The sequence below is a fragment of the Cynara cardunculus genome (assembly GCF_001531365.2).
Source record: "Cynara cardunculus var. scolymus isolate 2C chromosome LG 1, CcrdV1, whole genome shotgun sequence".
Lineage (NCBI taxonomy): Eukaryota > Viridiplantae > Streptophyta > Magnoliopsida > Asterales > Asteraceae > Cynara > Cynara cardunculus.
Genome location: NC_037528.1, coordinates 8,487,035 through 8,510,538, shown reverse-complemented (window position 1 = coordinate 8,510,538; position 23,504 = coordinate 8,487,035). Strand labels below are relative to the sequence as shown.

Below are 23,504 nucleotides of genomic sequence, written 5' to 3'. Positions count from 1 at the left end.
GAACATGGCTTGGCATTGCCATTGTCATTGGATTGTTATTTGTTACATTGCTTGATGAAACTTTCTTGATGTCATTTGGTAACATTATGTGCAGGCCTAAACAGAAATACAACTGATGAAAAACTTAGAGAAGCATTTACCCCATTCGGCCAGCTTGTTGAGGGTAAAGAAATTGTGTTTTGCCTTCTATGATTCCCCTCCCCAAAATAGTTTCCTAAAATTTACGAGATGAAAAACACCATGGTCCTAAATTTCTTAACTTTTCAGCAAAGGTCATCATGGATAGAGCCACCCAAAGATCAAAGGGGTTTGCTTTTGTCACATATGCATCAATAGACGAAGCTGAGAAGGCCCGTGAAGGAATGAACGCAAAGTTCTTAGATGGATGGGTTATTTTCGTAGATCCTGCAAAGCCAAAGGAGTATAAACCTCCTCCTCAGCCCGAATCACAGCAGTCTTCTGAATTTGGCTTCAAAACAAACAAGACTATCGGTTGGTGTGGTAATTAGAAAAACGCCCCATGCCATATGATTGATGTGTTTGTTTAAAGGTCATATTAGACGTATCATGTTCGAAGACAACTTATTTATTCTTGATAAAGTTTATTGTGAGTCCATTCTTCTCGTTTTCTATTCAAGTTTGGTGGTAGGATTCAGAATGAGGCTTGTTACATTTTATGGACTTTTAATCCAGTAACTTTATATAGATATTCATGGTTAAGGGGCTACTGTTTGGAACAACTTTTGGCTTGAAAGTTTGTTCAATAAAATGGTGAAGATCTTGTTATACCTTGCTATTATTTATACATGGTCTTTTTAAACCTAAGAATGACTAAAAAGTTTGTATATCTAGCTTTGCTGAAATATGTTCCAAAAAGTAATTATTTCTTAAAAAAACGTGGTTTAGTTTTTCTCCTATATCTGACTTTGACATTGGATTATAAATGTGTATTTTAAAAGTGATTATATATATAAGAGGGTTGGGTTTCGGTTACAATGAAAGTTATGATGAGAAAGGTAAGAAATGATCTTCATACTTGGATCAATCTTAATTGAAAAGAATCACTAGATCATAATAATGAGATACATTGGATCCATTCTTTTCTAAAACACAATTCATGGTTTATTTTGGGATCAAAAGTCGTATCTGTAGTAACGAACTTGCAACACGGTTCAAATTCATTCTTACACTTTTCACTTTTAACTCCTATTCACACACGATGTCGTACATGAGATTAGGATAAGTGTGATGAAATGTAGTATTTAGATTTTTTTTAATCTGCCATGTGACAAAAATCATGATTCTTAAAAAAAAAAAAAAAAAATTAAGTAAAAGAGCTAAATAATTCTAGTACATAATTTGATGTTTACTTTTTCTTACACCTAACACCGAACTAAATATTTAAAAGTAATAATTTGACTGTTAAAAATGAGATAAACATGACTAAAAACATAATATCAAAACACTAAAAGTTAATAGTTAGAGAGTAGTTTGGAGGTATGGGTTTAATGACTAGCTCGTGCTATCCGATATTTGGATGTTGTGTTCAGTAGTTTTGGTGTTGTTTCTTGCATGGGGCATCCCTTAGATTCGCTTGGTTGTTGTTGTTTGAGATTCGATTTGTTAGATAACTTCCTTTATGTTGTGTTGTTGGAGCCTAACTTGTTGCCGTCTTTAAGTTGCTTGTCTTTTTTGGGTTCGCTAGTGTGCTTTCTTAGTGTGTTATTTGTCTTTTTGGCTAGCTAAGCTCTACTCTTGGGGCGTTGTCTTTCAGTGTGTAGGGGTGGTGTGTGCTTCGGTTTGGTTTTGAGTGTTCGTTTATGCCTTTTGGCTTTTTTAGACTTGCTGTTCTTTTGCTTCTACACTTTACAAATCCTTCGACTTTTCTTTTTGTATCCCCTTCGTTTAGCATTAATATACTTGTTTGCATTTCAAAAGTTGTTTATAACTCAAAATTATAACTATAATAATAATAATAAGATAATTGCCATCAAAACCAACATTACAACTCATTTTAACAAGTATTCGCGGATCAACTGGGTTGTTTACTAAAATTTATGGATAAGCGCCAACAAGAATAAGAGGTCTAGATAAGATAAGAGTTCTGATTTGGGAAAGTATTAACTGAAAAATTGATTTTTACTTAATATTTTATATTAAATGATCAAAATTTTAATCGAATTCAAATCTAAATCAAATATTAATTTTGAATCCTTCTATCAAAATCAAATTAAATAGTAATTTGAAATATTCAATCTTTTCAACATTTAAGGTCTATTTGGCTAATGCCGATGAATAAAAATGAAAATGACAAAAAATAAAAATAACAGAGAATGAAAATGTGAATTAATTTTCATTCGTCTAATTTAACCAGAAATAAAATTTTGAGATTCTACAAAAATGAACCCATTATATTATAAAAACAATTTTTTTATTTTCGTTCCCATTAATTATTGGTCGATACCTCCAACCAAACACCCCTAGATCAAATCAAAATTTGCTGTCTACCCTAGCCTATTTCTTCCCTATCCTTTCAAGAGAGATAAAAACATTCATGGGGTTCTTTCTTGACAATTCACACTCCCAACAATCAAGATTTCAAAGGTAAAGCCCAAGTGATCACATTCATCCCACCCAAAGGAGGTTTCTTGAAAATCTTTCATTAAACCTTTTTTTGCTGCTTCCTCTTCTTGTTTTTCGTTTTATGATCAAAAGAAAACAAGAAAACGTTAATTTAAACCTTTCCAAAACCCTAACTTACCTTTCTTCCCTTTCCGCCGATATACAAACTTAAACCATTTCATCTTTGTTTGCATCTGCGCTCAGGAGATTCAATTAGTTGTGGAGTGTTTTTTTTCCCCAAGAAACAATGTCACTGTGTTTTGCTCCTCAATTTGCGTCAATTAGCTTCTCAGAATTCCATTCTCAAAAGGTCAGTCCTGATTCAAGTCACTCGCAATTTTCGTAAGTTTATGCATTCGATAGTTTCGTCTTATGCGTTTCCTTGTTGTTGAATCTTCATCATAAGCTTGTTAGGAAGAAAAAAGACTCAGAAAATAGGAACAAGAATGATATCAGAGAACAAGGATGAAACTACTATGAAAAAGGGTAGAGAACAAGTCATTTTTTTTATTAAACAACTCCAGGAAATGATATTGATGATATCTGTTTACATCAAAATTAATTTTTTCATCCTACAGACTCCAAGTAGATTACAGAACTTGTTAAACCAGGAAACAGGCTAGTGATCAAGAGAAAAAGCTAAACCAAGAAACACAGGTCCCTTTTTCCTCTTGAGAAAACAGAAAGTTTCATTTTCTTGCGGAATCTCAAATCCCTCTTGATTCTTGCTATCAGCAACATGATCCTTGCTTCTGAAGTGCACGAGATTGGTAAAGCTTAAAGATTACTCTTGTTTTTTTGTGGTTTTTTAGTAGATAAAATCCAACATCAGTATGTTTGGTCATTTATATAGAATAGGATTTTTATAAAATTTTATAGTTTGAAGTGTTATCACGATAAATCAAAGTGCTCCTTAACAAATTTCAGAATTATCCCAAACCAATTGTTGCTGCCAAAATTTGGCTACTTGTAGTTATCATCGACTGCTTCTTGATGATAATGGAACTGCACATGAACATAGATTCATATCTGGATATGCCTTTCTTATCATTAGGATCTTCGGCATAGTCACTGTCTTTAAAACAAGACAAATTAGAATAATCGTCCTTTTTATAAAAGCCCATAATCAGTTGTTAGTCTCTAAGTACCTAAAAGATTGTTTTGTAGCCGAGAGAAGCTTCCTTTGGACTTTCGACGAACCTGCTAATAAGACTCACAATATGAGTTGTATCAAGCCTGGTTGTTCTTAGCTACATTAAGGTTCCTACTGTTTGCCTGAAGAGTGTGCTGTCGACATTATCTTTTTCATTATTTTTTGAAAGCAACCAGTATTGTGACAGGATTAGAACTTCTCATTTGAAATCGATCTAAAATCTCTTCTACATAAGAAACAAAAATTCTGGCATCTAATTGCCTCATTTCAACACCGAGGAAAGGATGCATCAATAATATCAAAATCAACCATCATAGACTTCTGAAAATTCTCAACCATAGCACTATCATTCTGGGTAAAGATTAGATCATCAACATCCATAGAGACAATAAGACTTTTCCACCATCACCGGTTTTAATAAGGAGAGCATGTTCTTAGGGACATTTTGAACTTCTTAGAGAAATAAGCATCTATATGGTTATACCACTTGCTAGGTGTTTGCTTTAGTCAGCCTTCTTTAGTTCGTATATCTTATGTTCATCCCCAGTTTTAATATAACCAGGTTTTGGTCAACAAATACCTGCTCTTTCAAGCTTTCAGAAGAAAAGCTGACTTCCCATCAAGTTGAAAAATAGGTCACAAACAGTGAGCAACTAGAACAATAATCAATTACTAAACTAAATAGTATTATACCCTGCTACAGGAACAAAAACTTTGTACCACACAATAAATGGTGTTTATAGGCTTTTAAGAACGAAACATGTTTTTATTTCTCGATTCTTTCTCATTCAAACTCTTATCTTTTACAGATATTTTATAACATTTTTCTTGCAATTGATTGATTCTCAATATAACCACTTCCAATTTTGAAACAAAAAGGACATTGGAGATTGTCTCAGTAGAATCTGTATGAGTATGAATTTGTTATCTACCCCCTTCCTATAACAGGATCCCTGAAAGATTCATAAGTGTGGAGAAAACACATTTATTTGCACTCGTTTGCTTGCTGCAACTATGTGTCGGCCATTATGGTTTTGAAGGCGTTGAACAATGCTGCATAAATTCGGAATTGGTTAAGAATAGAAAAACTTTTGTAAGTAATGAATAATTAGTAAAATCAAACAACTTTCAAAATACTAAAACTTTTGCTCTGCCTTTGTGTGATCAAATTTACCAGGGAACAGAATTTTACTGTGAGTTATCAATGTATACTAAAACTCTTGGATATGATATGAACATATTATTATGCTTCTTTTTGCAGCTATTGGGTTCATTTGCTTCACCAAAAAGGGACTTTCGAGTATATGCCATGTCAGCAGTTGCAAATGACGCATCAAATTTCATCCCTGCAGCTCCAATATTTTTACCTGAAGGACCATGGAAGCAGGTGATGGAGTTCAGTTTCTCTATGCATGTTTGGAACTAGAGCACATAAAAGTTGGGATTGTTCGTCTCAAAAAGCCATTAAGAGTTTGTGATACTTTTTACCTTGATAAGCATTAAACCAATGCCTCATATCTTTGTTTATTAATTATTTTAGGCGATTGCATTGGATTTGTGATGTCATAGAAACATAGCTGAGATAGGCCATTTTTTTGTTTAACATTTCTATTAATATGTAATTGAATGTTCCTACTGTGCTTTTCGTGTATGAATTAGTTTCGTATTTGGTACTTTGTTCTGGTGTTCAATGTTGCATAGAAATGGTTTACATTGTGTTTTCGTAGCACCTTATAGCAAAATTGGGGCCAATTTTTTTTTCATAGTATATGTTGCCAATAGGAACAATTATATGTCTCCTGAAACATATAGTGATTGACTAGCACCAAGTATATGGTAGGAAGACTGCAGAGGAGAGGGAATATGTGATGTAATCATTTCATCAGGAAGAAGGCTTGTTGTAACACCCATTTAACTTTAAGTGATAACATGTGCTTTATGTAAGTGCAGTGTTGATAATTATACTTGTATAATGTACCATTAATAGACAGTTGAGGCTTATTTAAATGCTTCTTGTGGAGGATTTTTGTTTTTATTTTTAATATTATGGAGTAGATAACTTGTATTTATTATTAGGCTAGAAACTGAAGGTTGAAGGCTCTAACCATATAAATATGTCTAAAAATCAGAAATTCAGAAATTCAAATTTGATAGAAGCGTGACTGTGTGAGTACTGGAATTAGAAGAAAAATAAATCAAAGGGGGGTGTTTGTGCTGGTGTAATATGTATTTTGGTGTATTTTGTATTCATAGTGAAGTTAATTCATTCATTGGTACCTTTTGTTATGCAAGATAGTACTTTGCAAGGCTTAAATGCTCCTCAAATAATGTCTTTAGACATGTTGACCTTTTAAATCTTTTGTATTGATATGATCTTGACTAAAGGATCTTAATTGTGAAGATTCCTGGTGGGGTTACTGCTGCTGAGGGATTCAAAGCTGCAGGGATGTATGGAGGATTACGGGCCGTAGGACAGAAGCCTGATCTTGCACTAGTGACTTGCGATGTAGATGCCGTAGCTGCAGGTTCGTTCCATACCTAGGTTTACCTTTTATGACTGAAAAAGGCTTGGTCAATTAGACATAAGAATGTAGCAAGCATGGGCCCTGCATAGTTGTTAAAAGCGCGCCTAAGGTCTGAGGCTCATAAGGCTCGAGGTCTTGAGCTTTTCTCAAGTTGAGGCTCAGCATATTCACGAGGCTCACTAAGACACTGCACCTTGGCTGAGGCACCTTGTGGGCCTAGGTGCGCCTCATAAAGAGTTACTAAATACCTAGTTAAACCCTAAGATTTAATAAGTTTTGTCATCTTCTCATCTCCTAGATTTCTTAAAAAAAAAACGTGTTATTAAATAGATGACATAAGTCAAACCCTAATATTAAATACTAAGTTCTTAGAACTTCAAGCCTCCTTCTCTATAATTACCCAGACCTTAAAACTTCTCCTTCACGGCTCATGCTTTAACCCTTCTGCCTCTATCGAAGTAGTGTTGGTTGCTGCATTGGAGACTTGTTGTGTATAACTGTGTGTGTGAGTGTGTGTGTGTATATATTGATAAGATGCGCCTCACATTCCTGAGGCCTGTGCCTTACAACTGCTCCTCGCGCCTAGGCCCCGAGATGCCATTGCGCCTAAGTGCGCCTTGATCCTTTCACAACTTTGGGGCCCTGTAATCAACCTATGTAATATCATCTTTTGACTTCGTTATGTCAAACTTCTTTCAGGGGCATTTACTAAAAATGTGGTTAAAGCTGCACCCGTTCTTTATTGCAGAAGTATGTTAGAAAATTCTACAACGGTGGGTTTTCATTCGTACTATGTTTTTGGTTACTAAGTCTCTTGAACATTTCTTCTGACTTCAGTCATGCAACCTCTTAGGCTCGTGCAGTGTTGATAAATGCTGGTCAAGCAAATGCAGCCACGGTAACTTCCATACGAGACATGGGATTTGATTTCTTGTTGTCTGCTAAATGTGTTCTGTAGAAATGGTTTAAGGTCTTAGTTCGTTCCGGTTTGATTCAGTTAATGAATCTTCAAACTTGTATGGTGATTTTTGATTAATCCACTAATCGATAACTAGGGACTTTAATCGAGAACTGCCTAAGAGACCTTTTGTATAACTTCCAGGGGGATGCAGGTTACCAAGATGTAATAGATTGTTCAAATACCCTTGCTAAGGTATGTGAACCTTGTTACGTTTCTGATATTTCTGTTCACAAAAAAGGATACTGAGGTTCGAAAGATTCTACAGTTACTTCAAGTGAGGCCAGATGAAATATTGATAGAATCAACTGGTGTGATTGGTCAACGAATAAAGAAGGTAAATATAGCAAATCATTTATTATGAGTTTCTTTAGCGTGTGATTAATTTGTTATGTTATGTGCAGGAGCCTCTTCTCAGTTCACTTCCTAAATTAATTAGTTTACTTTCATCAAGCATAAAGGGGTAATGAGCTAATTTCATATCACTCAACTCAAGCAATTTCTTTTGTCTATTTCATCTTTTTCATGCATCTTATTCTTTCCTTCATATGTTCTATTAAATGCTGATGGTCCTTGTACTTAGGTAGAAGTATAAAGTATTATCTTGATTGAAAGCTACTATTCCCTCTGTCTAAATTTTTTGCAACTTTTGACTTGACATATTATTTAATAAAAATGTTTGCTTATGGGCCAAGTATCTAACATGTCCCTCAATAAGGACAAGATAAAGGAAACTTGTGGATCAAAACCGTAGTTGCTAATGATTAGGAAGGGCATAAAAGTGAACTTGAATCAGAAACTTACCTAACCATGGGTTTGCAGAGCAGATTCTGCTGCTGTGGCAATAACAACAACCGATCTTGTGAGCAAGAGCGTGGCAGTAGAGTTTGAGGTACGTATAGATTTGTTATAGCGTATATGCATTCACTGTATCCTTTTAATTTCAGATGGGGTTTGTTTTTAGCCTTTTACGGCTAGATTGGATGAAAGGGTGATTGTGGTATGTGTACACTATCGTATATCACTAATGGCCAAGTTATTAGTATGCATTAATTCTTGCATCAACTTGATTTGATCCTACAGGTCTTATTTGTTTAGGAAGTTCAATATTTGCATTTTATGGGCCTTTTTTATATGATAATAGGAGAATTAATATGTGATTATAGGTTTCATTTGTTTGTTACGAGGAGAAATGAGATGGGATCACACAATGAGAGGAAAATGGCACAAGTAAACCAGACATAAGTTCTTTTTAACAATTTGCGTTCATTATATCTAGATCCATAATAACACACACACATATAGATTTAAAGTTGTACTAACCACTAAACTAACAACACATATATCTTTCCGCTACACAAGCAACCATTTCTTCACAAAGTTCATTTTGTTGAGATAATCAGTTGTTCTCAACTATGGGGAAACACAATAACTAAATTCTTATCTAATAATATGTTTCTACTAATTAGAGAGCTTGGGCAGGTATGGCAGATGGGTTTATTCTTGTGCATTAATGTGTGTGTGTGTAGGTATGTATAGTAATCTTGAGTTTGATTGTCTTAAAGCTTGGAATTCAAAAAGCAAACACTGATCAGTGCTGTACACCCACCTGGTAGAAACTTCTATTAGAAAATAGAACTTTAACCAAGCTGCCAAAAGGCTTCACCTGTTCAAGAGCAAATTTTCATATTGTTCTAATGGTATCTTGCAGGTTGGCGGCACCCACATAAGAATCGGGGGAATGGCAAAAGGCTCCGGAATGATCCATCCAAATATGGGAACACTTCTTGGTGTATGTAACTATTGATTTCATGAAGTGATGTTGCTATACCAAAAAATGTGTTGCTAAGAAATTTTATTAAATTGAAAATCTGACAACAGTCTCAGAGTATAAACAGACACTAGAAAAAAATGTGCGTTCTTACCCCATTTCTAATTGTTAATTTTCCAGGTTATAACCACTGATGCTCTTGTAGATACTGATATCTGGCGAAAGATGGTACAGGTTGCTGTAAATCGAAGTTTTAACCAAATTACTGTGAGTAGCACCATGGTCTATAAATTTGGTTGTCTTTTTCTGTTTGGTGACACTCTCTTATTGCTCTGTCTGCCTCAAAATATATGGGGCGGTTTTTTTTTTTTTTTGGCAAAATTTCAGTCCAAGATTATCTCTTTTGGCCATTAATAATCAGTACAAAGATTGGTAACGTTGATTTAGAAGTGAACATGGTTCGGTTTTGCATGAACTTTTCATTTTACAGGACCGAACTACCATGCTTGGTTTGTTGCATAAACAAACTGCCAACTGACTGAAACCAAGGTGGCTTGGTAGCTCTGGTTTCTCAGGCGGTTTAGAGAATTGACCCTTCAAGATTGAAGATCAAGTGCATACAGATTTGTACATTGTATTTGGATATTGGATATACATCATATTTTTTAATCTGATTATTATACCACGCTCATATTTAACACGAGTTTATACTTACACTCTCAGATTTTTACAACATTTTTGTTCTAGCAACGAGTTTATGTTCGACTTTTAAGTGCTCTGTATCGTTAGTTACTTTGGTTCATATAAATCAATGATAACTAAATTAATCTGCTAAAAATTAAGACAAATATTCAATCTTTGCAAGAAGTGATGGCTTTTAATTTAAAAAACATGTGTGCATGTGTCATTGGCTATGTTTGGTTTTGCTTTAGGAGCACCAAAACTGGAACACCAATTTCTGTTTCTTTAAAACTGACCGAAACCAAACTTCTAACAAATCCAAACTGGCATTTCGGGATGTGTATTGGTTTTCAGTTTCTGTTGTGTTTGCCCTTGCACAAGGTTCTTCTTTTTTATGACTGCTGATAGATATTAGAGACATTTAACCAAACTGAGTCCTATACTATTGTAGGTAGACGGGGATACCAGCACCAATGATACCATTATCGCTTTGGCTAGTGGGCTATCTGGATCAAACAGGATATCGTCACAGCACAGTTCTGAGGCAACACAACTACAAATGTGCCTTGATGCAGTATGTATGAATGCCAATTTTACTAAAACCCGACATTCATTCGCATATAATTCATGACAATTAGTTACATTTACAATTCTTTATTGACCTTTCTCAGGTAATGCAAGGGCTTGCTAAATCAATAGCCTGGGATGGAGAAGGGGCAACGTGTCTCATGGAGGTGTGCATAATATATTGATCGTAATCTGTTTATTTTTAGTCAGATCAATTCGGTTCAAAGCGAACATCTTGCATATGGAAAATTTTGTGATCCCTCTATTCTACGTGTATCATATGGCAACAAATTTGGTTACTTTGATGGTAGCTAAAACTCTTTATCGAAGAGGGTATTTATAGAGGCGAGTTGTGCGCAGGTCACTGTAACTGGTGCGGGCAGTGAAGCTGAAGCAGCAAAGATCGCACGTTCAGTAGCATCTTCATCACTTACCAAGGCATTATAAATTTAACATCTGTGTATGCTATGAACTCTTATGATATCTAAAGGTTTAATGTGGCTAACGATTTCTATGTCTTATCAGGCTGCAATCTATGGTAGGGATCCAAATTGGGGACGCATAGCTTGTGCTGCAGGATATGCAGGAATTCCTTTTGACTCGAATGCACTCAGAATAGCACTTGGAGATATTCTGCTTATGGATGGAGGGCAACCACTTCCGTTTGATAGGTAGGAGCAAACCTTGATTCATCATACACTTGAACATGTTGTGGCTCCTTCCTCTAAGACACAAGTTATTTAGCCAAATGACCTCCTTACAAGTGCTTTTTAAATCCATGGCCGTTTGACAAAGTTTATAGGCATTCTTGTGTACCAAAGTGGTATTCTTCTTTTCAACCTGTCAGAAGGTCATGGATTTAAAAAAACAACTGGACAGAAAGTCATTTAACCAAATGACCGCTCTAGACACACATACATACAGTACCTGTGCCCATACAAAATCATGTTATTCGCTTCTTAAATACTAAGAATCTGCAAATGTTCCAGGTCTGCGGCTAGTAATTATCTCAAGGAAGCTGGTGACACCCATGGCACCGTCAAAATTGAAATTTCCATAGGTAAGTTTCCTTGTTTAGCATCATACAACTTGAAACAGATTCATATTACCCTCATAAAATTGGGCCGTTTAGGGATTTGACCTTAAACGAGTTTCTTAGTAACATGACCGCCTGGCCTGCTAAAGAAAAAATGGCTTTATGCTCATCCGAAGGTCATGGATTTAAATAAAATCTCATTTAAGGTTATATACTTAAATATCTTCATAAAATTTAACCTTATGTTCCCTTACACTACTGAAATCCAAAATTTTGTACATAATAACATAAGGGCGTAATGGTAAATGGACGTGGTTGTCTTCTTATGAGATTGACCTGTTTTGATTCAAATTCATTCTTTTTGCCGGAAACAGGGGATGGACCAGGAACAGGGTTAGCTTGGGGATGTGATTTAAGTTACGATTATGTTAAGATTAATGCCGAGTACACCACCTAGATAATCTGCACTTTCCTTATGAGCTAAGATAAGAAGACATGCATGGTATGTACTCGCAAGATCTTTTCTGTACGATTATTGTTATTCTTGTAATCTTATTTGTATTATTTCGGTGGTTGGATAAACTCAAGCTCGGTTAAGTGGTGCCTCTTCTGCAAAAAGAGAGAAAACAAAGCAATTCCTATGGGCTATAGTTGAAATCGGCCTTGGCTTACACAAAGGTTTCTCTGTGCTTGCAAAGGTTCATTCATCTATTCCATTCCATTTTCTGGATCTTATTTACATGAGAATCCACAACATGATAATGGAATTGGGGGAAACGAGCTATGCAAATCCATTCCATCTTGTGAATCTCTCAAGAACCGATAGTTGTTTTTTTTCATTTATTGTAAGAACCATGACGAGATAATTCCTATGCAAGTTTTCCAATCATATCATGGATGAAACTGTCCGTAGTGATCATGGTTTTACCGGAGAACTTGGTTCAGGACCTTGTTGAGACATGGTCTATGTAAGACAAATTTGCTATCCTTTACTTGCTAGAGAATTGTGGACGTGTCTATCTATCAGGATATAATAATCGATAGATAGTGTAGCATGAAGGGATTATTTCGGCAAACCGAAGGCAGAGCCGGAATGTATTTTGGGCGGTGGGGTGGTGGTACAATTTAACTGTAAAAACAAACTTGTTGAAATATTTAACAATATTAGTATAGATTGGTTGGTTGGTTTCTTGTGTTGCAAGCAAGGGACCCATGTTTAGGTCGAAGCTATAAGTTTTATAAAACATACAAAAACACCGAAGTTTAAGTTAGAGAACTAAAAAATTGACATTGGTGGGACTCAGACATGGGTTTTCTACAAAAACACCGATTTATTATGTAGTGGCTCAGACTACCACGTTCTGCCTTCTAAAGGATACGTCATGAACCATGTGTTGATTCTTTTTCTACAAAAAGTTGGACAATTTTGAACACATCAAATCCTAAAAACCTGATTTGTCATTCTGTAAGGTGTCAGAATTTTCAATGTCAAATTTTGTTCAAAAAGGTCTAAACTCAAAAGTTATGCTTTTAGGGTTTTGAGGATTTTATAGTACATCTAGTAGGGGTGTTCAAAAACTCGATTAACTCGATCAACCCAACCCAATCCAACACAAAATAATTTAACCAAAAACAACCCGATGTCTAATCGAGTTGTAAAATTGTCAAACCGTAGGTATTGGGTTACTATTATTCGAACCCAACCCAACCCGATGAACCTGATATCCTTTTATTTCTTGGATTTAATATGATTGTTGAATTTCTATTAATATATACATTAGACAATTACACTATCATGTATGCTTTTCATATACATATTTTCATTCTATTTATATCTCTATATAACTCATTCATATATATGTTTAGTAACTGTGAACATATATATGTAAATTGAGAAAATTAACTGAATGTGATACACGTAAGAAATATGGATAAGTTGTATCAAATGGTTGATGATAAAAAAAAATTATGAGTAGAGAAATAACATATTCAAAGTTAGAAGAATATTTTAATATACCAACCCGACCAACCCGTACGGGTTGGGTTGGGTTGGGTTGGGTTTTGGTTTGGGTTGGGTTAGGTTAAGATTTTTCCAAACCATAAGTATTGGGTTGGTTTGTTCAAATGTGTTTAACCCGATCAACCCAACCTATGAGCACCCCTAACATCTAGGGTTTTGATTTTGGATATGATTTGGGGTTGATTTTGGTGTATTCTAGGTTTATTTGTAACCTGGATAATGTTTCTAATGATCGATGATTCTGGATCTAAGCCTTCACCAAATGAAGCTCAAAATTGGGGTAAAACCTAAATTTTGTCTAAATATAGCAAAGTGAATTCAAGTTGCTTTGCAAAGCTTTGTACATGCAAAAATGTATATTTTTAAAGTCTTAAAGATTGTTTACTTGATGTTTATCAAGTGCGTAGAGTATTTGATGAGATTTACATTTTTGGGGAATTTGGGTTATGAAATCCCTATAAAATGTTTAGAATGATATATTGGGTGTTATGAGACATAAAATAAAATTTATTAAAAAAAGGATTTAATTTGGATGATTTGAGACAAATTATGATTTTAACTCTTGAAAAGGGTATTTTGAGTTAAAGAGTGATTTCATTAGTGTTGTCGAATAAATCGAAATGTTTGTTAACTTGGTTTTGGTCAAATATGTTTTGGGGACTTTATCCAACTTGTGAAAATTTGATAGTAACGTATTAGCCTTTTTGGTCATAAACATATGAATATTCGAAGTATGTCTTTTTGGCTTATGCGGTTTATATTGACTTTATTAAAATAGTCAAGTATTTTATGAGACCTTTTTGGTTTGATTTTAACTCAAAGAAGTTTGGGGACATTAGTCTGGTTTATTTGATTTATGTCGAGCCTTTGGAATTATACGCGGTCATGGCATATATATATATATATTTGATATTATACGTTTTAGGTGTGTTAGTCATTCAATTTGTGTTGTGTAAATTTAGATTGTAATGCAACTGGATCCATAGGCAAGAGTCGATTTTGGTTAGGAAGGTCATTTTCGTGTTGTTGCTTGAAATAAACATTGGGTCTTTATAGGCAATAAGGTGTGGACTCTTGGAGCTAGACATCGACCACTGACCAATATAATATAGTTTTTAGCAGATTGTAGCTTAGAAATAGGCATTGGGTCTTAATAAACGATATGGTGTGGACTTTTGGAGTCGGGCATCGACCAATGACCGTATACTGTAATTTTTAAGTGAATTAGTTTAACTTAAATTTTTTGAGGATCTCAAGGTAAAGACTTAAGGAGATGAACTTGGTGACTTAATTATCCATAAGTGACGCTTGTATAACATTGACTTGTAGCTTACTTATGTGTTCCGTCATAACAAATGGTAAATAGGTCTCGTTATCTTATGATGTTTTACGCCTTTCCAAGGGTAAATATGATTTAATTATGCAAAGAGCGTGGTTAAAGTTATATTTTCCGTTTTGATGTTTTATAATCTTATTCTTGGTCGTGTGAGTATTGGATTTAGTCGGGTATAAGCGTGTGTTTTGATTTAAAGGGTCTCTATCACGAAAATGGTGGTTTTGAGAAATATGTCGTTTACATTCTAAAATACATTTTGTATTTTAAATCATGAATATAAAATACTAATCTTTCCGTTTTACGATTTTATATAACTAATGAAAACTAACCATCACCTTTACCAATCTGAACCACAACTGACCATCACCACTATAAAGGGGTATTTTGGTCATTTATCATACATTCCACTTCGGAAGCCACATTCTACCAACCAAACAGAAAAATTCCAAATCATTTAACGAATTCCATTCCAATTCATTACAACCAAATGTGCAGTCAAATTCCATAAAAGTCAAATGCTTTTGAAAGATTTCATTCCTTCTATTAACATTTTACGAAACCAAATGCCACCCTAGTTGTAGAGACAATGAGATCGGAAGATATTCAGTGCGAGTTGAATGTCGCTTAGCAGAGTCAAACAGAAAACAATACATGGAACACGATATGTAAGTCCTATGTGAAGCAGTGTAGGCCTAAGCTAGACAGGGCTGATCGTGCGACTTAGATCAGTTTACGGTATTAAGTTGAGATAATATAAAAGCATCTCCAACAGATTCTCCAAAATATAGAATCAAAAATCAAAATCTCCAAAAAAAAATTATATTAATCTCCAACAACTTCTTCATTTTGGAAATTACAATATGAATTATATTACTAAAACATTAAAAAAATCATAAAAATTATTATTTATCTTTCATATACATTTAATTTTAAGGATTCTTATTAGTAAGAAGAATAAAATATAATTTATTTTCATAAGTAATCAGTTTTGGAGACTTCTCCCAACTGTCTTGGGAAATCTGTTGAATAAAAATCCCCAAAATTTACATTTTAAGGAATCCTTTGAAGATGCTTTGAGGTCCTGTTTGGTTTGATGGATTTGATTTGAAAGGATTTGGAATTGAATTCTATTCCAATCCGTTGTTCAGTTTGAAGGATTTTCTCGATTTGAAATCTTAGAATTTTATTGAAACACCACAAACATAGAATTTGGAATCCCACGGAAGTAATCAATATTTCGGAGAATTTCGTAATATTTGTATATAATAATGTTTTAAAATATGTTAAAAACATTGGTTTTATATTAATCAATCGATAAAAAAGTAATTTAATTATTTATAAATTAGTTATAAAGAATGTAATTCAATTACATTCCAATTCTTACGAAACAAACATACCAAAGATTCCAAATTATTTTATAAAATCCAAATCTCTTAAAACCATTTAATGAAACCAAACACACATTTAGAGGGTGTTTGGATTGCTTATTTGAAACAACTTATACTAGTTTACAAAAGCACTTATTAACTTATTATAAGTCAGAAGAGTTTAACTTATTCAAAAACTTCTTATTACCGGCTTGACACCAATATAAATTGTTTATCCAAATACTTAAAAATACTTATTACTGATGTTACAGATTAAGCCAATAAACTTTTATTTTGAAAATATGTGGAATGCAAATTGCAAATGATATAGGCCCATATATACCGGGTATATAAAGTTTGACCCAAAGGCCCATTTGAAATCTATTGTCGGAATCGGAAGGGCGTTGACCGAGTTTTTTCTTGCCCAATAATCTGTCTCTGGTTTATCCATTCGGCTGAATATATCATTGATTGCACAATTTTCTCTACCTAAAACTAAAAGCTCCATTTCCTAGCCATGTCCTTCGATTCCGATCATCGACTCTCCATCCTCAAATTCATGTAATCGCCTCCTTTATTGCCACCAATCAAATCATGTGTCACTTCACCGTTTGAATTTCTGTACTTCTGCGGATCTAAATCGATTTTTTGCGATCCAATCGTTTTTTGTTTAGGGTTTGGTGGTTGATTTTCTTTTCGTTTTGGAAATTAGGGTTTGAAGAGCATCGAACAATGCCTTCGGTGCTGTCACTCGAATTTATTACTAGCCCTTTGGTTACCTCTTTCTATGGTGGTCGGTCGTGTTCTCATCGTCTCAAACGTCGCCTTATGAAAGGTGATCGTCGTGGTAATCTTAGTTAACAATCAGCCTAGTTTTGTGTTTCTCTCCGTCTCATTAGCATCTGTAATATTTTTATTCGGGTTGTCCTTTCTACATCTGCCGTGTTTTCTTCTACATCGCCTTACTGTTTCTGATACGGTCTATTAGCTATATCTGTTTAATCTGAGATCGATCGATAAGTGAAAACCGCCTTTAAGACATACGGGATTGTTTGGATTCGTTTCTTCGTGGGAGAAGTTTGGTCTATCCAGATCTAACTTACGGGTAAAAGGTACAATTTTTTTTTACTCATGTAGACCTGCTTTTGTTTTTGTATTTTTATGTATACGCTGGATTTTTGCACTAAATTTCAAGAATCATATGTAGTGTAGAACTTTAAATGTTTCATTTCTTGATAATTATATTGGATGGGAAAACGATTTATTTGGTTTTTCATTGGTAGTATATGTGTTTTTTATAGGACGAACGGCAACAAAGCTGTTGGTTAATGCAAATTTCATTTTTTTGAGGTCTAATGGATGTCTGTAATGCATATGATATGATGTTGCTTTTGAGATTTAAGTATGATCCATGGTGCAGAGCTTTTGTGCATGTGTAGGATAATAAGCAAAAATATCTTTCCCTATTGGGATTATCCAAGTTTTGGGACTTTCTTATCATAACCTAGAGGTCATGAGTGCAATTTTTACCACTGGTATCTAGTAGTGATTGACCAAGATGAGTTAAGGTCTTAAGGGGTTTGGGGGATTGGCAATAGTTGCTCTCCCTCTGGTGTGATTTCCAGATCTTTTCTAAAAACTTGCAAACGACTCATCCCCTGGCTTTTGTTGCTATGCATTCTGGTTATAAATGAAGCAGAGAGAGATATATGTTGGCTTTATTGATGATATGGAGATTCTTTGCAAGGGAAAATAAACCATATACTTAGTTTTATTATGTATGCTCTTTTTCCCTTCAACCCTGACCTAAAATCTGCACTTGACCACTGAATACCCTTAGCTCCATGTGATGCCTGTTACTAGAGGCAACTGGTTTTATTGGCTTGCTGATGTGATCAGTCTGGATTGCTTCATCATTGGTTGAGCTGCATCATCTAGGTCTACTAGTTCTTGCGCTCATGTCTAGTTGATGTTTTATGATATGGTTATGTCACTTTTGTTTCGAATGATACTGATGGTCATGCTTGTTTCCTTTTATTATTGCTACTCTTTGACAAATTATTGTGTTCCACTAGATTGACAAAAAATATTATTTTTTTGGTGTCGTTTGTTTTCTAACATTTACCCTCTTGGACAGTTAACTGGTGCACCCAGTTATCAAGTTATTGTGGAATCCTCGATTTATTGCAAACCATTGCAACTCTTGGTTGATGCCAATGGACATTTGCTCTCACATTGTATTGCCAGTTACTGATGATGTAAAAGATCTTTATGGGTTGTGTATGCACACACTTGAATCTAGTCATAGAGTCACGAAAGCTCTATGTGAGGATGAACTCAGCAATGGTGTGACCGAGTTTCTGAACATTCAAGATGACAGAGAGGAGGATTCCGGCTCCTCACTGCCTTTTAAAAATTCCGAGTTTCAAAACAAAGATGCTTGTGATGATTCTCATCCAAGCAAAATAGCGACTCAGACTCCTGAAGAGTATCTTTGCAAGTGTGCAACATGTCCTTGTTCATGTAAGACCTTGTTATCTCCTCCAGGTGTCGTTGCTAGTGAAGTATCCACATACGATGACAAGGTTAAATCTCTTGGTCCATCTGCCTTTTGTTCCAAATCTGTTCCTGTAAGTATTGGCTATTGCTATGATCATTAGATTTGCGAGTCAAAATCTGTCATTTCTGCCGGTTTATTAGATTTTCTGTCACTCAAACCACTTGCACTTTCTCACAGACCCATTTAAAGCCTGTATCTGCCATGAAAGGCAGCCGCGAGAAACGGGGAGCTGCTCCACCTGTAAAGCTGACAGTGAAGTGGGCTCCAGATGTGTACGATCCCATTCCTACTTCAGTGTCGCACGTTGTAACAAACAACAAGTCTTCTCGGCATAGCAAGAAGAATTCAAAAAACAAGCAAAAGAACGCCAGCAAATCATCATCATCACGCGGGAGCAAAGGTAAAGACAAGAAGCAAGTTCGAAAACGTGGTGGAAGATCTTCTTCCAGCATGGGTTACAAGTTGGCCGAGCACGAAGAGGAGGAGGTGGCTGATTTTCGTGAGCACGAGCCTGAGCCAAGTTCGATCGGTTTTCATGAGCAATTCTGTGGAAGTAGCTTTCTGAAGAGACATGGAACGAGCTTGCATCTTTCGTCAGTTGCGGAGGCTACCTAGATGGCTTTTGGGCAGCAATCCTGGTTCGTATTCCTTATATGTAAATAAATAATAAGATTGCAGTTTTTTGTTGGTTGAAAATTGCTACTATGAGTCTTCCCTACTTCAATTTTTGTAGATATTGTGTTCGATATTCCACGGGGTTGTCTCCATGGAATACAAGAATGGTAGTATGGTACGAAGCCATGGATCTCTTTTTCCTTTGGCAAATGGTGGTTGTTTTATGAGCTTTCAAGACTTTGGTCGTTGTGAGTTCCCTTTTTGGGATTGAAAAATTACGATGTCGTTTGCATGTTCTTTTGAATATATATATATATATATATATATATATATATAATGTTACTTTAAATCCACTGTAACTTACTTTATTTTAATTATACCCTTGTCGGTTAGCTCAACTGGCAATAAGACAGACATGGGTCTTTGGAGATTCTTTTCAAAGGTTATTGGCTTGAGTCCTAAGGATTTCTTGGCCCTCGGGATTAATCGAGTTATGTACAAGCTGATCCGCATATCCATAATTGACACAAAAGAAATGATACGACATATATCTTTGTTTTATGGGGTGTTTTGTTTATTTGTCTGCATTATGGTAAAACAGGTTAGATATTTAATGTTTGTTAAATTATATTTAAATAATAATATCATTTTCTTTAAAATTGAATTTTTTTTTTTGAAAAACTTAAAAGTTTACATGAAACTGTCGTGCAATGAAGCAAGTGGTTGGACTGGCTCGCTAGGTTCATTTGAGATGATGCTTTAAATTAAAATGTGCGAAGAAAAATAAAGTTTTAGATCCGTGTTGAGCAATTATTTGGGATTGAGACTAAGAATCGTGTGAGAATAAAAGTTAAGATGAAAAACGTAAGAAAAGATTTAAACATTTGATCACTTTTAATCGCAGCCCACCCTATGAATTGTGTTTCTGACGGGTTGATTCGGTATATCTTGATGCATCTTATTAGTGTTGATCTTTAATACAATTGATCTAAGTATAGAGATCTGTTCTTATCTTTCTCATAATATAAAAGACATCAAGAAACAAAGTCTATGATGTTGTTTTCCCCAAGTCATGTAAATAAGTGTTCTTGTCAGTTATTTTTGGTTTCCACATGACCCATCTTCCACGGGTCAAAGTAAACGCGGTCCAACCTTAAGTGTTTTGCTATGTCTTTTTCAATATTGGAAAACCAAATTTTTTATGGTAAAATTAATTAAAGATAAAGTTATTATTTATTTAATTAAAAAGTGTAATTGTAATAATTATGCATGACTTAAAATATTTCAATAATTCAGACAAGTTAATACAATAAAAGGTCACCACCAAGTTAAATCTTTTAATAAAATTGTATATTAATTATTTAGTGATGCACCTTTTTTTACATGGATTGTACTATGATTAAAAAAAAAAACTTTAGATAGATGTTTGTCACTGAAAAATAAGTATAACCTATGTGAAAAACCAATAACATTTATATTAAGACATTTTGTCATCTGATTTATCACAAGAAATTTATGTTAAGATTAACATTTACATTTATGTAGGTTGGGGTGACAAAAGAAACCATAAAATTGTCAACCATTCAAACACCATTTAAATTGGGTCCTTGCAATTTAAAATGGCAGGTATTGATTTGTAAATCATGAAATCATCACGCATATGTGTAAGCTTTCTTTGTAAGGATTGACTATAAATTAAAATAAAATATGAGAATGGTTATAAAGTGAAATGAGACATCAGACATGGTAGTTTTAAACACAATACGACATATGTGTTTGTTTTCTTGAACACGTTAGATATTTAATGTTTGTAGTTATAATATAAAAATAATAATGTCATTTTCTTTAAAATTCAAAATATTTTTCTTTAAAAAACTTAAATTTACACGAAACTGACATGCCATGAAACAAGTGATTGGAGTGGTTCGCTAGGTTCATTGAGAAAAATAAAGTTTCAGATCCGTTGAAAGCAATAATTTGGAACTGATAGGTTAAATAACACCAAAATATTCGAATAGAAAGGTCCTAACAAGTATTGGACACTGTTTATAAAATACCAAACGATGTATGAACCTACAAATCTTGTTTGTGTATGTATATTTGTGTTGACAATAAATACTTTCCATGAAATTATTAAACAAAATGTGGTGCCTGATTGGTTTGAGTTTGACTCAAAATGTCAAAAGTACCAGAGGTCTCATGTTCAAATCCAAGAAGAATTAAAAATCCCCTTATGACTATGGAGGTTCAAATGCGGTCATGGAGGTTCAAATGCGGTGACTCCGAGCATAAATCTTTGCAATTTAAACGCTAAATTATAAACGGTGTTAGACTTGAGAACTTTTGATAGGACATCGTTGCAATTTAAACGCTAAATTGTAAATAAAAAATATCTGTGGAGAAAATCAGCAAATTGATAATAATTACAGGGACTAGATCTGTAAATACTGGATCTGTAATGTTACATGGACATTTGATTGTCGCCAAGTCATCGATCCTAGTGAGCACTTCTCAACCAATGGGAATCAAGCAGGCATCATTATATACATCAGACTCCAACCAATCTCTCTGTCTATTCAATCTCTTCTCGTCTCTATCACAAATTCTCCGCTCGATGTCAGCAGATGGCGCCGACGAAGGGAGACAAGAAGCCATCGACGGCGGATAAGAAGCCATTGAAGGCTGAGAAGAAGCTTCCTAAAGAAGGCATTTCGAGTACCAGCATAGAAAAGAAGAAAAAGAAATCGAAGAAGAGCGTCGAGACTTGCAAGATCTATCTGTTCAAAGTATTGAAGCAAGTTCATCCTGATATCGGTATCTCCAGTAAAGCCATGGGGATCATGAATAGTTTCATTAGCGACATTTTCGAGAAGCTCGCTCAGGAATCGTCTCGTCTTGCTCGTTACAATAAGAAGCCGACGATCACTTCTCGCGAGATCCAGACTGCTGTTAGGCTCGTGTTGCCTGGTGAGTTGTCGAAGCACGCCGTATCTGAAGGTACCAAAGCAGTTACAAAATTCACCAGTTCTTAGCTATATGTAATTAGGTATAGAGAGATATTTTGAGATTCGCATCATTTACTGAGTGTTGTTTCCAGACATCTAGATTTTCTTAAACAATTTGATTGCATTTTGATAATCGATATTTATATTCTCTTTCAGGTTACAATGTTTCTTTGATATTTTTGAAATAGATTACCCTATTCCAAAATTCAATTGGAATTCTGTTCTTCATACGATTGGTATTTCTTCTCGTCGACGGTCGATCCAGATCCAGATCCAGATTTGAGATTAGGGTTTAAAGCGACACCTTAACTTTTGAGACATTTATAACCTTGGCATTGCAATTGATGTCACTGTTTTTTAGCGTATAGTTTTTATATATATATAATAAATAAACTCATACATTATCATCGGATTTAGTGAGATTTGAATCCCTGGCCCATTGGGATGCCAAAAGTTCACATGCTACAACCTTTAATTCATTGACATAACTGTTGAGAGGAAGGGGGTTTTCTCATTTTTGTAGGCCAAAAACTCATTTACCCTAATTCATTGACGCAACTGTTGGGAGGGAGGGGATTTTCTGTGGGGTTGTTTAGTTGTTATTAATGGGTGATATTTAAATATTAATAAAATAAAATAAATTATATTTCTTCTTGTTGCATTTTTTGTGTACACGTCTTTTCTCTTCATACACCCTAGGGATCTCCAACGGAGGTTAATGGATACATCATGCATTGTGAAAGGAGGTTAATGGGAGTTGCATAGAATAGAGTTTCATGGTTATTGTATGCATCATAGCTAAATTAATGGGACCCACTAATTTATTTTTTCTTTTATAATTAAATTTATAAGGATTTAATTATGATATTATTTATATATATATATATACACACACTATAATATGATATTTATTAATCAATAAATTAATTTTTATTTTTATTTTTCTTAATTTATAAAAACAACATAATTAATAAAACATTACATTAATTTCAAAATACATTACATTAATAAGATATTACATTAATTTTAAAATACATTACATAAACTACATTTAGATTTAATTTCAACCAAAATGGAAAGCTGCAAATGCTACATATGGAGCTACTAGATGTTCATCTAATGAACCTTCCATCAACTTGGACGATGTTGAAGTTTCAACTCGTCCAATTGGTACAAAAGCAGCAAAAAAAGCAGCCAAAGGTAAATCAACAAACTCCACATCATCAGGTAGCCGAGTCGATGAGATGTTTGAAAAACATATGGTCGAAAATAATAAAAACTTTGAACG

General features: G+C 34.5%; 4 protein-coding genes across 7 annotated transcripts in view; all 4 read left to right on the top strand.

Annotated features, from left to right (window-relative positions):
* Positions 1 to 783, top strand: part of LOC112517467 (organelle RRM domain-containing protein 2, mitochondrial) — a 2,598-nt gene extending 1,815 nt beyond the window's left edge. The window contains exons 2-3 of the mRNA XM_025124910.1: positions 95 to 163; positions 268 to 783. Of these exons, the coding sequence (XP_024980678.1) occupies positions 95 to 163; positions 268 to 509 (311 nt within the window). The 3' untranslated portion in view covers positions 510 to 783. The remainder of the gene's footprint in view (positions 1 to 94; positions 164 to 267) is intronic.
* Positions 784 to 2,549: 1,766 nt separating this feature from the next.
* LOC112513985 (arginine biosynthesis bifunctional protein ArgJ, chloroplastic) lies at positions 2,550 to 12,462 on the top strand. Of its 3 annotated transcripts, none has more exons than XM_025120252.1 (18): positions 2,550 to 2,604; positions 2,827 to 2,932; positions 5,037 to 5,162; positions 6,177 to 6,300; positions 7,000 to 7,073; positions 7,154 to 7,198; positions 7,403 to 7,453; positions 7,527 to 7,595; positions 7,663 to 7,721; positions 8,081 to 8,150; positions 8,970 to 9,050; positions 9,210 to 9,296; positions 10,162 to 10,284; positions 10,382 to 10,444; positions 10,638 to 10,715; positions 10,803 to 10,948; positions 11,267 to 11,337; positions 11,688 to 11,906. In XM_025120252.1, exons 2-18 carry the CDS (start codon positions 2,870 to 2,872, stop codon positions 11,768 to 11,770), a joined length of 1,413 nt encoding a protein of 470 aa, XP_024976020.1. In that variant the 5' UTR covers positions 2,550 to 2,604; positions 2,827 to 2,869; the 3' UTR covers positions 11,771 to 11,906. The 3 variants fall into 3 exon arrangements, with proteins under 3 accessions (XP_024976020.1, XP_024976028.1, XP_024976011.1); XM_025120260.1 differs by having other exon boundaries at positions 2,566 to 2,932; positions 11,688 to 11,815; positions 11,902 to 12,462; XM_025120243.1 differs by having other exon boundaries at positions 2,566 to 2,932.
* A 4,045-nt stretch (positions 12,463 to 16,507) lies between these two features.
* LOC112522989 lies at positions 16,508 to 19,446 on the top strand. Of its 2 annotated transcripts, none has more exons than XM_025132387.1 (3): positions 16,508 to 17,148; positions 18,174 to 18,621; positions 18,774 to 19,446. In XM_025132387.1, the coding sequence occupies exons 2-3, from the start codon at positions 18,247 to 18,249 to the stop codon at positions 19,209 to 19,211; spliced, it is 813 nt and encodes a 270-aa protein (XP_024988155.1). In that variant the 5' UTR covers positions 16,508 to 17,148; positions 18,174 to 18,246; the 3' UTR covers positions 19,212 to 19,446. The 2 variants fall into 2 exon arrangements, with proteins under 2 accessions (XP_024988155.1, XP_024988147.1); XM_025132379.1 differs by having other exon boundaries at positions 16,509 to 17,148; positions 18,174 to 18,666.
* A 2,358-nt stretch (positions 19,447 to 21,804) lies between these two features.
* LOC112520847 (probable histone H2B.3) lies at positions 21,805 to 22,331 on the top strand. The gene has a single exon (XM_025129465.1). The coding sequence runs from the start codon at positions 21,836 to 21,838 to the stop codon at positions 22,241 to 22,243; it is 408 nt and encodes a 135-aa protein (XP_024985233.1). The 5' UTR covers positions 21,805 to 21,835; the 3' UTR covers positions 22,244 to 22,331.
* Positions 22,332 to 23,504: the final 1,173 nt, after the last annotated feature.